Source organism: Podarcis raffonei, chromosome 17, assembly GCF_027172205.1.
Source record: "Podarcis raffonei isolate rPodRaf1 chromosome 17, rPodRaf1.pri, whole genome shotgun sequence".
In the NCBI taxonomy this organism is placed as follows: Eukaryota; Metazoa; Chordata; class Lepidosauria; order Squamata; family Lacertidae; genus Podarcis; species Podarcis raffonei.
In genome coordinates this window covers 32,732,391-32,750,601 of record NC_070618.1, presented here as the reverse complement: position 1 = coordinate 32,750,601, position 18,211 = coordinate 32,732,391, and the positions used below count along the sequence as shown (strand labels likewise).

The window sequence follows — 18,211 nt, the reverse complement described above, 5'->3', positions numbered from 1 at the left end:
CCCCATCTCCAGCCAAACGAGTTATGGCGGGGGAAAGCCTCCACCCTGCGATTTGCGAGCACAAATCCGAGAGCTCTGATTTAGCTGCCTGCTTAGTTGCTGGAAAGCTGGCAGCAAGGCCTGGAGCTGGCAGTGGGCAGTAGGCAAATGCTCGGCGTAGGTCTGTCTTTTGTGCCATCTCCGCGCACCCCGCGGGAGCGTTCGGCTTGTCGAGGGTGCTGCAGGAATAAGGGTGGCAGCCCTGCGAGCGAAGTCAGGGTTAGAGGTGCTCAGAGTATCTGATGGTGCTGCAGGGAGGCGTATATGGCCTCTTTTTCTCTGGTGGGACTAGGGCCCTGATTTGTCTGTGAATTCGCCCTCTTTGATGCAAACCTCTCTGTCTCTGCTCTGTGATATTGGGAGGTTGCGGGTGGTAAGGCGCTTTGTGCATGGATGGGCTGAATTAGAGGGAGCAAGCAAGCAAGCAGAGCTGTCTTCCAATAAAGCAACTGTGAGTTCGGCTATTGTTGCCTCACAGCCTTCTCTGTGCCCAATTCCTTGAGGACGGCACTCAGAAAAGTCCAGCAAAAGCACCCCAAGGCCACACCCTTTTCTTTACTCCCTAATGCAAGCCTTTTATTTTTTCTCGCGTCTCTTCATTCCTTTTCTTTTTTAAATCTTACCATTTTTACAATTTAGCTTTTCTCACATTTGCCTTTTTTAATTCCCTGTTTGCTTTCCTGTTTTATGCACCACTGTTCTTTTTCTCTGGTCCTCGTACTTTTCTTACTTTTTTATGTACTTATTCTTTCCCCTCAAAATTAATTATTTTAGTCCCCCCCCCCCCGAGTCATGTTTTCTGATGCCCTTTTAGTTGCGCATGTGGCATGAAGCAATAATAAGCAACAAAAAAGGGAATGTTGGAATGAAATAGATTAAATTAGCTATTTAAACTTTCAAAACAATGCATTTTAAGTATTGCCATTTTTAAATAAAATTTTAATAGAGGCAATAAGGATTTGGTTTAGGTGAATAACTTCATATTGTGATGCTGGTCCGTTTGCTCTAATCTGCATGTATTATTAATTTTTTGGCAAATATCGGGGTGAAAATTGCAGAAAATAAGGAAGTGGCACAGAGCTTCATAGGGCTGACTGAAACCCTAGTTTTGGAAAGCAAAGATGTTTGCTGAGGCCTGGAGTAGCAATACCAGGAACTTGCAAAGAAATAATATCTGTATGCATTTTAAATTAATGCTACCTGAACTGAGAAAAAAGTAGGGCGGCATTATCTTAACCACATGCATATTGAAAGAGAGAGTTGTAATTGGAAGGAAATATTTTTCAGGGTTTTCTTCTCTTTTTTTGTACAAATAGTTGGAAAGGCAGCGAGGACGGAAAGAGAATGAGATTGAGAGAGAAAGATGGAACAGCTGCTTTTTCTGAGGCCTTGTGGGACTGTCTTTTTTTTGGAGGTTGTTGGGGGGGGGGAGAAGAGGTGGGTGGATGCTATGATATTTATTTATTTAAAATATTTTGCCAGTCACCTCCTTGCCAAAATCTGCTGGCCAATAAAAATTTCATTGCGGCTGGACGTTGCTTATTCATTAGATATGAACTTGTCGATTTGGCAAATTGTTTTCCATCTCTTAACTGCACAGTCTCTCTCTCTCTCTCTCTCTCTCTCTCTCTCTGCCACCCCCTCCCTGATTCCTTCTCCGCCAACCTCCCCCCCCACCTCCCTTTCTCTTTGATGCAGCCATTGGCTGCTCCACGATGTGTCTCCTTGCCAAATAGGTGGATCCCTTCTCCTCTCTCTCTCTCTCTCTTTTTTTCTGCTGGCATTGGTACAGGCAAATGGTTGGGGACTGAGCATGAAAGGAGAAAGCAAGCAAGCAAGAGAGTTTAAGAGGAAAAAGGGAAAGGAAAAAAGGGGGAAAACAACAACAACAACAAAATCCCTCATACCCCAGCAGTTGGGTTTTGCCAGCAGCCGATCACAGCTGATTCCAGAGCGGAGTCTGTCCCTTTTCCCCTAGACCTGCGATCGCCCCTGTTCTCAGGCGGAGGGAGCCACATCTAAGTTGCATCTTTGCATTTTTGCCAACGCTGAGAGGGATTCTTTCCCCCCTCTCAACTCCCCCTCCTGATCACTTGCTGTTATTCTGCCTGTTTTTATTTTTTCCCTTCATCCTTCCAATTATTATTATTATTATTATTATTATTATTATTATTATTATCCTTAAGAGACATTTGGCTTTTTTTAAAAAGAAAACATATTTTGTGTGTGTTTGTGTGTGGTGATGTTGATTTATTTTTGTCCTTCGCTGATGTTTCCATTCCTAACCTGCTTTCTTCAATTTTTAATTCTCCTTTTTTGCTATCCCACTGTTTTTATTAAATAAGACTTTTTTTAAAAAAAAATTGGCTAACAGTTTGCAGTGGAGAATGCAGCCAACAATTGTTTTCCACCCAATTTAATAAATATCCTGCACTCTTCTGTGCACTTCCTTTTTATATTTTTTACTTTCCTCCTTGTTCTCCCCTCCTCCCTCTTCCACCTCACAGCCCCAATAGCACCCCCTTTCCACACTCTGCAATTCTGAGCCCAGAATTTCTGAATCGGGGGCTTAGCTTCGCCGGGATGAGCCAGAGCAATGGTAATTATTTCCATTTTTCACTTTCCCCCTCTCTCTTGGTTGTTTTTAGCTTTAGGGAAATCTTTACTTAAAAAATAAAGTCAGAAAGCCTCCTAAAATATTTGATCGAGTATATATAAATTATCCTGAGCATTGTATCATGCAAGGGAGATCATAGCCAATTTTGTCTTTAATTGCAACATTTCCAAACAAACTTTATTACTTTTATTTTTAAAGGTAGTCAAATTTTAATTCAATTAACTTATCTTGATTTTTTTTTTAATCTCCAAATTTATCTTCTGGTGGTATTCTGGAAACAGTGTTAATCCTCCACACTCCCAACATACCTGCTTGGCATCCCTGTTCTACTGTTGTGTTTTATCTTGTTGCTGGGTTGGATCGTATTCTGGGCTTGCATATTTTTCCCCTTAATTTTTGTCGGTTTGTGTATACATATATATATATAATTTAACATACAAATTTCAGCTTTAAGGGTGATTCTTCTCCCTTCCCTATTTTCTTATTCTAACGTTTTCCCCCCTTCTTTTGTTTTGCACCCTTTATTCTCCCCAGGATGAATTCCACCCCTTCATTGAAGCTCTTCTTCCTCATGTCCGTGCGTTTTCCTACACATGGTTCAACCTGCAAGCTCGGAAACGAAAGTACTTTAAGAAGCATGAGAAGCGGATGTCGAAGGATGAGGAGCGCGCTGTGAAGGACGAATTACTTGGTGAAAAGCCTGAGATCAAGCAGAAATGGGCATCCCGGCTGCTGGCCAAGCTACGCAAGGACATCCGCCCGGAATTTCGCGAGGACTTCGTCTTGACCATCACGGGCAAGAAAGCACCGTGTTGTGTCCTCTCCAACCCAGATCAGAAGGGCAAAATCCGCAGGATTGACTGCCTGAGGCAGGCTGACAAGGTTTGGAGGCTGGACCTAGTTATGGTCATCTTGTTCAAAGGGATCCCTCTTGAAAGTACTGACGGGGAGCGGCTATACAAGTCGCCGCAGTGCTCAAACCCGGGCCTTTGCGTCCAGCCACACCACATTGGAGTCACAATTAAAGAACTGGATCTTTACTTGGCGTATTTTGTTCACACTCCTGGTAGGTCATGCAAACGACACCACTCACTGTTTTTATATTTTGTGTTTTAATTTTTAAAATGGTTGCTTCCCTCCCAAAGTGTGTGTTTTCCTATGTATGTGTTTCCTTTCATCCATAATTAACAAATTGCTAGCTTCAGAAATGCACTGGGATGACCCCACTGTACTTAGTAGTTCGAAAAAAGTTACTGTGGCCTTTCTTGACTTCCTGTTTCTCTCCTACCTGCGATGTCTGTAACTTTCCCAGGGTGAAGAAAACCCCTTTTCCCGCAGGCTGGGTGGTACAGAATAAGAATATTTATGTAAATGACAGATTATTTGAGAGAACAGGACTTCAATTTTATTAGAATTTGGAATTAAGAAATGTGCTTATCTTGAGGTGAGGCTTTTGTTTCCTTTGCTTGATTCCCCTCCCCCCACCCCAATTTCTTTTGTTGGCTTGATTTAGCATATTGACGTGCCCACGGCTTGCAAACTACAAACATACAAACAGACACTCCTGGACATTTTTATGCTTTGTACAGCAGCATTAGAGCAATAAAACTGAATTTTCCACATCTGCTGTCCCACATAGGAACAAGGTTCTCAGGGGAAAGGGATTATGGAAGAGAATTTTAGAACCCTTTTTCTTTTGTTTCTGTGGCCTCTTTTTCTTCTTCTTCAGCACCCCCCCTCACTGCCTGCACGTTTGTGCACACATGTTCTTATTTAATTTTGTTTTCTTATATATTTATTTCGGCTCCCTTTTTATTTTGTTTTCTTTTCAGCTTAAAAAAATACTGGTTAATTTTTAGCCTCTGCCCCAGGTACACTCTATTTGCTGCAGACTTTGAAATCCGAATGGGCTGGCAGCCGGGTGATGGTGCGTTTACCTTTTGCTGCACCAAGTTCTAAGGAAAATGAATTTAGCCAAAAACGTTTCTCCTTCCTTCTCCTGTTGTTACTCCCTTATTTCTCACTTCTTTTTTCTTTTATTTTCGTCTAAGTTGTAAGAGGCCCGATATCAGGCTTGTTTTCTTCTTTGCCAGTTCTTTGCCAGTTGCACATTTCCTTCCCTATATAGAATAACTGCAAATCTCGGCTATGTTAAATTCAGTAGTCTTATCTTTGCCACCTCCTGTATCCCAGCACAGTTTGTGTTTCTTTAATTTCAGTCTAATAATATTGTCAGGAGTCTTTTCTCCTTTTTTAGAATGTGCCCACCCAGTATGTGTACAGCAGCCTCTGGACAATGTCAGGAGGTTCACCACAGCGCCTGCGGATGGCATTTCTGGCACACTTTTATCATCTATTCTGCACAGCTCAGGGCACATCCAGGCTGGGCAAGTAGCAAACAGTGTTCCCCTATTACTTTTTCTACAAATTCTCTTCCTTTCCCTTTCTCCTATTTTTAAAGTAAAGAGTACCCCCCCCCGCTGACCTTCCTAGACAATTTTACATACAGCACATTCTTATCACAGAGATATTCCCCTTCCTTCCTTCTGCCTGCCTGCCACATAATCTTATCACATGCAGAAACATGCAGAATCTGAGCATGGGCATGCAAAATCCCACCTCATGTTCATACCACTATCTAGCACATATTCCACTTACGTACACAGGTCCGTATGTGTCAAAGAAAATATGCACCTTTCTGTCTGTTTATTCCTCCACTTACTAGATTTTTAACCTGTCTTTCAGCCCATAATGATACCCACAAGACAGCAAACTCAACCATGCTAAAACAAGTTAAAGAAACAAAATGTTTTAAAAAGTTATCCAGATTATTTACATTATTAATATAGACCTGAGACATAATGTCCCAAAGACTTATCACCACTTAAATACTGAATTGAGCATGCAACTGCTAGGCAAACTTTGTGAGATGAGCCAGCTGGATCATCTCTGGCATTTATATTATAGTGACTAAGGCAGTTTTCCCTTGTTGCTGGCAAACCAACCAACTGGGCAGTTAAGAAATGTAACTTGATCTCTGAACTGTCCATTGTGTTCATTTTATGCTTCTGTTCTTGAGCATGTGGGCGCACATGCACATGGTGGGGCGGTACAGGCTGTTGCCACGGTGAAACCTTCAGGAAAGTGATCCAGCCCCAAGGCTATTTTTTGGGTTAGGGTTCTCTGTGTAGGATTCCTTTTCATCTGAAATGCCGCAGGGTCATATTTTGAACATTCAGGAATTTGGCAATATATTTTCTGTCGCTGTAGAAGATAGTAAGGAAGAAGGACAGGGCAAACGACAGAGTCTCATATGAGAGTGAAGAACCAAATTCACACTTATAAGATAGAAAAAGATATCAGAAGAGCTCTTCATACAAGTGATTTTTGTTGTTGTTCTTATACTGTAATAGATAACAAATAATCAGCAGTGTCCTGGTGGTGGTGATGGCGATGATCTGTCACAAAAGGTTAATCCCATTTTTAAATTTTATTAACAGAAGTACCCTATGCAAGAAACATAAGTTCATTTATAGGGCCTCCTTTTAATTTATGTACTTGGGTGTGAAAAACAATGGGTTGGAGTCGTAGTTAAGCGTGCACAACGGTGCGGGCAGAATCTCATACCCCTGCCCCTTCTTCCCCATAACAGTACAGCCAGCCCCCTGAAAATGCTGCTTCCTGGAAGATGCCTTTGCCCCCTGCACCACAGGCTACCCCATGGAGCAGGGTGCCCAAACCTCGTGGAGGGACTGCCATGATGACTAGCTGCCGAAGCTTATTTTTGCAGGCCACGATTCTGCATGCTAGGTCTCACAGTTACAACGTTGCCTCTGTTCAATTCAGATCCAGGAGTAATAGTAATGAAGGCAAAGTGGAGGTGTGGTGGTTAGACAGGAAGTAGAATTCATCCACAGGTTCTTGCAGGGTGAGAAGTGCCTGCAAAAACCCAAGTGCTTGGGCTAGTGGAGGAACACTCTGCAGTTTTAAAGCTTACCTGAGTTTCAAAGCTCATCCTGCACTGGTGCCTAGAAATTAAAGCCCAGGTGAAATAAATCCTGAACGGGACTTCCTCCACTATACTCCTTTGTTTATCCTGGCTTTTGTCCTTCTGCCATCGCTCTTAGGAGAGGACAGCAATGAATGCGCTAGGCCACAAATCTAGATTTTTGCTGGTTTTATGAGCAGGACTACCATTTTATGAGGAAAACAGAATTCCTAGCCCAATGGCTTCCTCATAATTTTATTTAGTAATCTAAAAGTTTAATATCCCCCTTTCTATATTAAAAGGATACCCCAAGGGGGAGACAATTGCTGTGAGTCTATCCTTGAGTCTCCCTAGCTGCCACCTGTTTTTAAATTTTATTTTTTAAATGGTGACTTTCAGCAGCCAGGCTGCAAAACTAGAAGTATCCAGAAGTAAATCCCAGTTGGGGGTGGGCTTGGGGCATGTTCAATGGATACTGGATTGGTAAAGCATACTCTCCTCCCCACCCCACCCCCGCCGCCTCCCCAAATACTCATCTGTGAGCAATCCACACTTACATTATCTTGCCAAATGTGGATTTGGGGACACGTGTTTGCTAAGATGGCGTGAAGTTCAACCCTAAAAAGGTGGCAGTATTATCTATGTAGCTATTGCTATAAACATCAAAAATGACAATTTCTGCCTTAATAGGCTCCCAATCTAAGCAAAAGCTTCAGTCCTATTAAGAAATGTAGTGAGAAATTTTAGAAAAATAATGTGTAGATAACAGCCTGACAGAAATGCCAACTGTCATAACTTCATCACAAGTCTTTAACATGTCTCATTTCAGCTGTAAAAATGATGCAAGCTTCTAGCTTTTGCGGGGGTTGGAGAAAAACCTCTATGCAAATCTCTTCATTTCTCTATATTTCACCCCACAGAACAAAAAGCAGTGGGGACAGGGAGGAGGTATTTTAATTGGGGGAACCAAAAGGGGAAAGTGGTCCCAATCCAACTCAGGGCCCTCCCACAGCTGCTGTTACATTTTAAAGAAGCCACGGGAGATCCTGATCGCACATCTTCTGTGCCACATCTAGCGGAGCACCCCCTTACTATTACTTGTGCACTAGTCCTGATCCTGCATTGGAAGCCTGATAAATGTGCAAACAGAATAGAGAGGGCAAGGGGATATCATTCCCGTAAAGGGGTTTATGGAATCCTGTTCAATCAATTTTCTGATCCTTGATACGAACTGCACAAGTCAGCGAAATAATGCATTTTACTATAACCGATTGCAATTCAGTTTTTATTAAGGTAATTTTACTTTTGTGGGAAACTTTGCACTTCTTAAAGAGCTAAATGGAAGATACAATTGAGTATGTTTTATTTCACTTGCTAAAATAATTTTTTTAATTAAAAAAACCCCTTTAAAACTGTTCCAAAGGTATGAGTCGCCACAGGGATGATCTTATAGGTGCTTATAACAATCACAGCAGTATGTTCACTCATCCATAGGTTCAGTAAGAGCTGTTAAACAGCAGAACGGTCTCCCTCTCTGGAACCTGTGCAGAAGAGGGTAGCCAAGATGATCAAGGGTCTGGAAACAGCCTTATGAGAACGGTTGAGGGAATTGGGTATGTTTAGTCTGGAGACAAGGAGACCGAGAGGAGTCATGATAGCCATCTTCAAATATCTACAAGGCTGTTCCATGGAATAATAATAATAATAATAATAATAATAATAATAATAATAATAATTTATTATTTGTACCCCGCCCATCTGGCTGGGTTTCCCCAGCCACTCTGGGTGGCTTCCATAGAAACCAAAAATACAGTAAAATATCACAGATTAAAAACTTCCCTGAACAGGGCTGCCTTGGAAGATGGAGCGAGCTTGTTCTCCTGCTCCGGAGGGTAGGACCTGAACCAATGGCTTCAAGTTACACAAAAGGAGATTCTAACTAAACATCAGGAAAAGCTGTTTGACAGTGGAGCAGACTTTCTTGGAAGGTGATGGATTCTCCTTCCTTGGAGATTTTTTTCAGCAGAGGTTGGATGGCCACCTGTCACAATACCTTAACTGAGATTCCTGCATTGCAGGGGCTTGGGCTAGATAACCCTTGGGATCCCTTCTAAATTTACAATTCTGTGATTCTCTTGCAGCTTTGTCAGTCTGACTTCTGGGAGCTTGAAGCTTTCCTGGGGTACGGGTCGAAGCCCTTGGAAACCTGCAAAACCCGTTTGATCAAATACTATCCACTGGGATGGACTCATACAAACATATGCATGGCAGTAAATGACAGCTCTGCAAAGCTGAATAGAAAACTTCTGTATTGTTTATTTTATTTTATTGCACTGTGTTGCGTTGCATTGCATTGCATTTAAGGAGCTCAACTCTCCACAACAACCCTGTGAGGGAGGTTAGGCTGAGAGGCAGTGATTGGCCCAAAGTCACCCAGTTAGCTTCATTACTGAGTGGGGATTCGCACCCTGGTCTCCCAGGGCCTAGTCTGACACTCTAACCACTACATCATGCTTGCTCTGTACACAGCCTTAAACGCTACACAAATAGATCTCTAGATTCAGAATACTTAAAAAGAAGAACTATTTCTTCTTAGGGGTGTATATTTGTGTGAGGTTTTTTTGTTTGGTTATGTTATTATTTCCTTTGGTGAAGGTAGGCACATAGCTATGGCTTGTGATTATTTACTTGCTAAAGGCCTCTTCTATATTGCCACATTAGGAGCATTTGTTATTAGCTGTCTAGTAAATGACACTGACTATGCAACAGCTAACTCAGTGCCATTAGTAGAAGCATGCTTTGCAAACAGGAAGGTGCTTTTACTAGATCCAAAGTCTGGCAACCCTCCCTGTTTGCAACTTCTACCATGTATCCCCTTGCTCCTGCCATTTGGAACTTTCGTTTATTCTCTGCTCTTGTCATCTGATCAAGGGCTGTCCATCAATATGGGCAGATTTCTCCCTGAACATCTCTTTGATATCAAACACTTTCAGGTTATGGAGTGGTTTGGGGGTGCAAAAGGTGAAGTGACCACTTTCCACTGTCCAGTATTGGCGCTGTATGAAGAGTGCACAGCATAAAGGCTGCCTATCCTTTCCTCTTTTGCTTTTCTCCCTCGGGTTGCATTATTGTGAGCCTTAGCCGTTCCATTTGATATATGGTAGGAGGTATATCACAGCACTGAGGAGCTATATTGGTTAGGCATGTCCTCTTGGAGTGCTTTCAGAAGTGTTCTGGGTATCCTTGGATCCCTCACCCCTTTACCCATATTGCAAAAGGAGGTGGGTAATGACTTTCACACACCAGATAGTAATAGAACTTCTTACTGTACATAAACACTGTTTGCAGCGCTTCACATACCCCCTTTACAGAGGACTGAGGCTGAGATAGGCTAAGCCTTCAGGTGAGATTACATTTGGACCAGCAGCCTCTCAGATGCAGCTCTTTCTCAGCCACAACACCGCAGCAGTTGTCTGTTGTTTGCCCACAGTAACCATCTTCTTAAGATAGGCAGCCTGCCCACGGTCTTCTCTGTTCAAAGGGGGCTACCCCAGCATTTCAGACTTTGCAAGATAGTCTGGCATATTTTGAGCCAAGGCAATAATGCATTATTTACTCCACATGTAATGAATTTGGGGGAATGGTAGCAAGGCTACATTATGCACTGAGCATTCCGTCTGTCCTTTAAATTAGGATGAAATGCTGTGTTCTGCTTTTAATAATGGAGCCCTACATGAGAAGGGCATTTTAAAAGAGTCCAGCGCATGGAACAAGATATGCAATAAAAGGCAGTAAAACTATCAGATATAATTTGGGCATGCCAGAGCCCACATTTTGGCCCATGTACTTGTCCTGTACTGTTCAATATGATTATTGCCTGCTTTCTTGTTTAACCAAGGGACTGGATCTCCTGAAGATATGATGGAAAGTGCAATTTACTCTGTTACTACTTGTATGAGATTCATAGAATTATACAATTTGAAGGGATCCAGAGGGTCAACTAGTCCAACCCCATTCAATGTAGGAATCTGAACTAAAGCATCAATGACAGATGGCCATCCAAGCTCTGCTTAAAAACCTCCAGTGTAGGCGAGTCCATCATCTTCCAAGAGAATCAGTTCCATTGTCAAGCATCTCTTACTGTCAGAAAGTTCTTCCTGATGATTAGTTGGAATCTCCTTTCATGTAACTTGAAGCCATTGGTTCAGGTGCCAATATCAGAAGCACATATCATCACGTGCAATTTAAATTCACCTATGATAGTCATAGGGAATATGGGTGGCGCTGTGGGTAAAACCTCAGCACCTAGGACTTGCCGATCGCATGGTCGGCAGTTAGAATCCCCGCAGCGGGGTGAGCTCCAGTCATTCGGTCCCAGCTCCTGCCCACCTAGCAGTTCGAAAGCACCCTTAAGTGCAAGTAGATAAATAGGTACCGCTTTATAGCGGGAAGGTAAACGGCGTTTCCGTGTGCTGCTCTGGTGCCGGTTCGCCAGAGCAGCTTCGTCCCGCTGGCCACATGACCCGGAAGTGTCTGAGGACAGCGCTGGCTCCCGGCCTCTGGAGTGAGATGATCGCACAACCCTAGAGTCAGTCAAGACTGGCCCTTTACCTTTACCTTTTATGATAGTCATGCCAAAAGGTACCCATGTCACTTGCCGTAGTACAGTTTGTTCAGCAGGGAATTGTTTTGAATTTAATCTGGTATTGCTCTGAAGCTTGCAGACTAGTTTGTCTGCAGACCATTGTGAAGTGGAAAGCTCCACAATACCACCCCCTAAGCTCCTGACTGTACACAAGCAAAGAGGTGCATAAAGCAGTAGCTAGACAAGAGATAAAAGAAATAAGAGTGTATACTGAAGTGCATGGTGCTTAGCTGAGAAAGTGAGGTTAAGACGAATATTTTTTTAAATTATTTTTTTTACCAGCATCACTTGAGAAAGTCTGAGTTAGAATGTTGGCATGTATGATTTCCATGCATAATGCTGGCTCTTTTCCCAACTCAGCAAAGCTATTGGCTCACCGTGAATCTCACCTTTGAGATCCTTGGATAATATGTTAAACAGTACTAGATTAAAAAGAATTCTCACTCCTAGTTCAGTTATCTGTTTTGAAAAACTCCACCCATGATGAACTAATTCAGAGTCCCCCAGGTGCAATAAGTTGCTTTCTACTTTGGCAGTAGGCAGAGGAAGAAAGATTCAGCTAGGTTATCTGGGCATCTTTCCCATCCCCCACGCTCTGGACAGATTTTTCTCTGCCCCACCTCCTCTCCCCAGTGCCAGTGCCTGGAGATGCTGCAGCTGCCTTGTATGCCTCCTTCCAGGAATCATGCACAGGTTGAGGCTTGTGAACTTCCACCCTGTTAGCCGTGGCTGGCATCAGGCACAAGATGCCGTCCGTGATAAACCGGGGCAGGGTATTGCAGAGCAGGAACTTTCCTGGTTCTTAGGCCACATTTACCTCCTATATGATGCCAGTTTAAATGGTCATGGCTTCCCTCAAAGAATTCTAGGAGCTTCAGTTTCTTGAGGGTGCTGAGAGCGTTAAGAGACCCCTATTTCCCTCTCTGAGCTGCATTTCCCAGAGTTCCCTGTGATTAATTGATTATTAAACCACTCGGAGAATTGTAGCTCTGTGAGGGGACTAGGGGTTTTCTAGCACACTTAAGCATCCTTAACAAACTGCAGCCCAGAACTCCTTTCAGGGAGCCCTGACTGTTTATAGTGGTTTTATGGTGCTTTAAATGCATGGTGTAAATGTGGAGTTAATGTCATTTTCCACCTTGCTCTGAAGATTGGTTTTCTCTCCAGGAATTAAAGTGTGAATCTCTTTCCAGAGTGGTTGAGGGGAGGGAGTTGAAATATGATGGTAAATCTCTGTTCCTGCATAACTATCAATTGATTTAAAAGCTGAATGCAAGAGCCTTTAAAATTTCATTTCTGTCTTTTTCTCATATTCATGCCAATTGTGTTATTGTTAGTCCTTAAAAATGAATATCTCATTTCTTAGGAATTTCCAAGGAATTCAAGGTAGCTAACAAGTGACCATACAGAACCAGTATTTCAGAATATAAAAGTCATCAGCTAAAGTGCTACAAATGGCATATGTGAATTGAGTGTTTCCCTGGAGTTAAACAATCACACTCTTTTCCCACACTTTCTACATCAAAGGAACTGTAGTTCCACCTGTAGAGTGGGCTTTTCTTTTGCCACAGACAGTGTTACCTGATCATCTTGCACCTCCTTTATGTATTCTAAACCTCCAAAGGTTTCAGCAAACTGGACCATGGGGATGGGGATGCAGGGAGGCAGCCTCTTTCACTCACAAAAACCCCTCAATTTAATGTGTGCTGAGTGTCTTAACTTGGCTCATATTACAATTTGCTGCTGACGTAGTAATTCTTCACCAAAAAAGAGGACAAAAGAGGACCCAGGTTTGTATAAAATTTGCACATGCTAATTTATATGCACAGATGTGCATTTAGAAATAATTACTATAATTTAAATAGAAATACAAGGCATTTCACCTTAGTGGGTGACCTGTTTGCCCTCTCAATCTGTTGTCTAGGTGCTGACTGTTGACGGGCCATTTCAAGGCCCCTCCTCTCCCTTCTTGGGGTTCTCTATCTACCAGATGCACCTTCAAATATTGAATCATTGGGTTAGACGGTACCCCAAGAGGGCTGTCCTCTGACAACCCTTCAAAAAGAAGATTATTCTCTGTAAAGTAAGGCACACACAGATACCTTACTCACATGTGGTTTATATTCCTGCATAAACTTAATTTCACAAGTAACCATTATATGGAGAGGCATCTAGACCAGTACTAGCTTTGTACTGGTAGAGCACATGGTAGAGCACATGGTGGCCATGGAGCACAGCTTTGTACTGCAGAGCACATGGTGGCCATGGAGTCATTTAAACCTTTAGCACATGGGAGGAGTAGCTTGTCTCTTTCAAATTTATACTGCACTGTTCTAGGATAGCCATGGTCCTCTGGGTTCTCACCATCACTGGCCATTGCCCATACTGGCTAGGACAGAAGGGAGTTTGCAGTTCAGCAGCATCAGGAGGGTCAAATCTTCCCCACACCTGTGCTAGGAATTGGAAGTTATTTGGGATTTTCTGCACTGGGCAGGGTCAAATCTAAAAAAAAATCTGATGTGAAAACTCTCAAAGCCTGATGCCCAGTGATTTTTCACTTTGTATCTCTGCGTAGGTATCTGATTTGAAAGGTCCTTTCACTGGATCCAATCATGTCAACAGAATGCCACAAAAGCCTTATTTTAGTTCTTGTTTGCTTCATTTTCCAAGGGAGGAGGAAGACTGGCTATGTGTGAGCTGATCTCAGTAGAGCCACTGTACCAAGACATGATGGGGCCTCCCATTTAGGGACATTATTCCATCCTCACAGGGTGGAATTTGGCCCTTTGGCGATGGGGGTGGGTGGGGGAGAGGGGATATAGGGTCAGGGAGTGACTATGTCTTTTTCCTTCCTGCTTCCTCTCTGCTTCACCAGTTCCATCCAGGGTCAGGACAGGATAACTTGCAAACATCCATGCACAGGCTCTGCCTCATGGCCTCCCCATTTCAGTGATCTGGCAGGCGGGTCAAGGGGAAGAGGAGAATGCTTTTAGGAAAGAGAGCAGCTCTTGCTGCCTTTGTCTGTGGGTTGTATGGTTTGGAGGGAGGAGGGTGATAGCAGCTGTGTTGTTGCTCCACCCTCCAATATCCTCCTAGAATACATCTGTCTGAAATCTGGGATTTAGGGCTTAGGGAGGAAGGGTGGGGTCTCGAACATTTCACAACTAAGGCAACAATACAAATCCTGCAAAAGCAGCTAATTGATTAGTCAGTTTATCACCGTTTTGCTTGTCTTAAAACAGCAATTGTTAACATTTATTTTTCTAATTTATTTGACTGTCTAGCTCACCTTATCTTATGGAACCAAGGTAGTCAACAGTTTAATCCCCTGGAAGATCTGAAATCTGAGAACAGGGGTGCCTAACTTGTGGCCTTGCAGGTTTTGTGGGAGCACAACTCCCATCATCAGCTGCAGCTAATGGGACTTGATATCCAACAACATCAGGAGAACTACAGGTTAGCTACCTATTCTCAGAATGTGCAATCAGACTTGCAGAAGTCCTTTTGAAATCAGTGGGCATTGGGGACTGTGTTCCAACTTCATGAAAGATTCTGTGATTTAAGAATTAGCATAGGTAAAGGGACCCCTGACCATTAGGTCCAGTCGTGGCCGACTCTGGGGTTGCGGCGCTCATCTCGCTTTACTGACCAAGGGAGCCGGCGTACAGCTTCCGGGTCATGTGGCCAGCATGACTAAGCCGCTTCTGGAAAACCAGAGCAGCGCACGGAAATGCCGTTTACCTTCCCACTGGAGCGGTACCTATTTATCTACTTGCACTTTGACGTGCTTTCGAACTGCTAGGTTGGCAGGAGCAGAGACAGAGTAACGGGGGCTCACCCCGTCACGGGGATTCGAACCGCCGACCTTCTGATCAGCAAGCCCTAGGCTCAGTGATTTAACCCACAGCGCCACCCGCGTCCCTTCTAAGAATTAACATGCTGGATTATTATTCAAGATCACTTACTCATCCCAGACATTACCTGCTATGCCATAGTGTCAGGAGGGTATTTATTTTTGTATTAACCCAGGATATTCAGGATAATAGGGAAAAACAATTTCTGAATCAGTTACGAGAGAGGGTGTGCAGCACAGCAATTTTCACAAATTTCAAATACAAAATTTTTTTGTTGCCAACTGCTGGGGATTGTTGGGTAGCTGTGGCATGACGTTTTCATCTTGGAGAGTGGGGGTCAGGTCATGGGTCTAGATACACAGCTGGTTGGAGATGCTGGGATGTAATTGATGTTTATTGTGCTAAACTGAAAGCAATCCTGGTTTATTATCATTTGCCATTATAATCCTTAATTTCTACTAATTGTGCCTGTCACCTATTCTTGGTTAGGGAGATGGTATTTCTGATGGAGGAACTTGTGATATTTGTGATATGAAGTACATTGACATAATGACACAAGCATCTACTTTGGCTCATGATGGTAGATTAGCTAAGATTTAAGATTGAGGTTCAAAGTAGATGTGGCTGAGGCAGATATGTGCCTTTTTTATGAGTCATTCATTCACATATAAAGCTGAGGTGTGCACCTTACTTTAACTTTAAAAGGGGGTGGGTGTAAGAAAGGCATTGAAACTTGCCCCCTCACATGCCTTATACCCCTTCACTGTTTTGCTGTAGCTATTTTCTCCCTTGCTGTCTCTCTTCTGATACTGGACTTAAGCAGTGGAGAAAAATACCTGGAGCAAATCTATTGTGAGATGCAGGAATGGGGAGGGTTCAGCAACCCTTCCCTGAATGCTTCTTTGCTGTTAAAGTATGACACCTCCCCCCCAACACACCCTGCTTTATATGGGCAGACCCATGAAAGATGGCATCATCATATCTGGCTAGTCTTAAGCTTCTCCCCCTCCACAAGTCTTCAGTTGTGAGTTTCCAGCTGCCTTATAAATGAACACCTCTTTTGCATGCACAAAAGTTCAGTCAGGTTTCATCCCAGATATATCCAGTTAAAAGACACTAAGGGACCCTCCTTTATGTTTTATTGGGGGTGCATTCTGCAACATGATCTTGACACAGTAAAAGTGCACTGTTGGTGGATTTATCCTATTTATTAGTTCTGTGATGACTCCCCCGTGCTACCACGTTATTGCTGTCTGGAGTGGCTATAGCACAACAAAAGTGGGACCAAAAACCCCCACAGAACATTGGTGGCATGAAAAGCAGGAAATAATGGGATATGCACTGATTGGAAATACGGCAGTGTGACTGCCCCAAACATTTTGCAGGTGAGTTTCATGTAGGTAGCCGTGTCAGTCTGCCATAGTCGAAACAAAATAAAAAAAATATCCTTCCAGTAGCACCTTAGAGACCAGCTAAGTTTGTTATTGGTATGAGCTTTTGTGTGCATGCACACTTCTTCAGATATCTCAGGTATCTGAAGAAGTGTGCATGCACACAAAAGCTCATACCAATAACAAACTTAGTTGGTCTCTAAGGCGCTGCTGGAAGGTTTTTTTTTTATTTTGCAGGTGAGATAGTATTGAAAGCAGGATTGCACATTATTGCTCCAATGGCATGTTAAGCACAAAGCTTTATGAAGGTGCAATAAAAAGGACATCTGGGGAGGCCCTTAAGTGGCAGGGCTAGGCAAGACCTCAGACCGAGACTGGCCATAGTTAGATAGTAGCTGCATTCAGACATCAAGCTAAACTATGGAGTTGCAGAACATGAATGAGCCTAGCATCCTCCTGGGCTTGCGTGCTCCCATCTCCTCCCTGCAGCTGGAGGAAGTGGAATTTAAAAACTTTCACTTTTGCCTAACCACAGCTTGCCCAGCATATAGAACCTAGAAATGTGGCTAATCTAGTTTAAACAAGCCAGCTTCAGAAACCACGGATTGAAATTGGTTTATTTGACATTAACCCTAGTTAAGGTTAAGATAAATCACAATTTGTTGCTTCTGGGTGAAATGGCAAATCACAGTTAAGAAAAAGTGATCTCTTTGGCAAGTGGGAAGAGGAGGAGGGGAGTCAACAAGCTAGAAGGAGACCAGGGCTGTTCACACTTTGCTAAACTATTGTTTAGCGCAGTGTCTGACTGCAACCAAGGTTGGGCTAGAATGGTTTGATTCAAAAACAGACCTTATCTTGCAAATGGATTGTTCAGATGCGTTTTTTTCTGTGTGCTCAGTTGGCAGACAAGCATGCACACACTCTTGTGTTTTTCAGCCACCATAGTCCTTGCTATTCCATAGCTTGCTGCTCACACTAGTAGGCATAGCTTTCTGGAATGTATCTGGGGTGGTGATTTTTATTTTATCCCTTCCCTAAATCACTACTCCCCAACTTCCCTTTTATCTTTCTTGGCAAGTCCACAGGTATTTCTGTATCTCTGTGTGCATACCTTTTTAATTAATTAATTAATAAATAAATCCCAGAATGTGGGGAAGAGTGGAAAAGCAAACATTACCAGCCTTAGTTAATTGTGTTTCACAGAATGGAGGCTTGTACCTTTTTTGTGGTGGTGGTAGGGACAATGTTACCATTAGGTAAAACCAACAACAATACTGTGGTTTTGCTCAGGACTGATACTTGCCTGACTTAAGATTTGCAGAAGCATGGTACAGAGGTCTTGCACAAGTCCTGTGTGTATTTTTTTAAGCCCTTGTGTGTACTGCAGTTACAGTCTCCAAGGAGTAAACCTGCACATGTACTGTGTGGAGATCTTGCAAGAGCAGCTGTCATGGAGTGGCTGGATGTAGAGGAGCGGTAGGAGGCACCAGCTGGGGAAACCTCAAGGAAAGAAGACACAGAGCCAGGGACTTGGTGGTTGGAAGATGATGCGTAGTCAGAGGGAGAAGAGGGAGCAGACTGGGAGGAGCAGGTGTCAGAAGCTGGAGAGGTAACAAGGTTTAGTGAGCAGGAAGAGGCTGTGGCGGAAAGCAGTCCAGAATTGGAGGCAGAAGCAGA

At 43.2% G+C, this 18,211-nt stretch overlaps 1 protein-coding gene across 8 annotated transcripts in view; it reads left to right on the top strand.

The window, feature by feature from the left end:
* Window positions 1-18,211, top strand: part of NFIX (nuclear factor I X) — a 251,299-nt gene that overhangs the window by 118,855 nt on the left and 114,233 nt on the right. For 7 of the 8 annotated variants that reach the window (XM_053370380.1, XM_053370382.1, XM_053370385.1 and 4 more), the window contains one exon: window positions 3,191-3,722. In XM_053370380.1, coding sequence (XP_053226355.1) covers window positions 3,191-3,722 — 532 coding nt within the window. Of the gene's footprint in view, window positions 1-1,806; window positions 2,639-3,190; window positions 3,723-18,211 lie in introns of those variants that run through there. The other variant, XM_053370381.1, reaches the window with a different exon arrangement.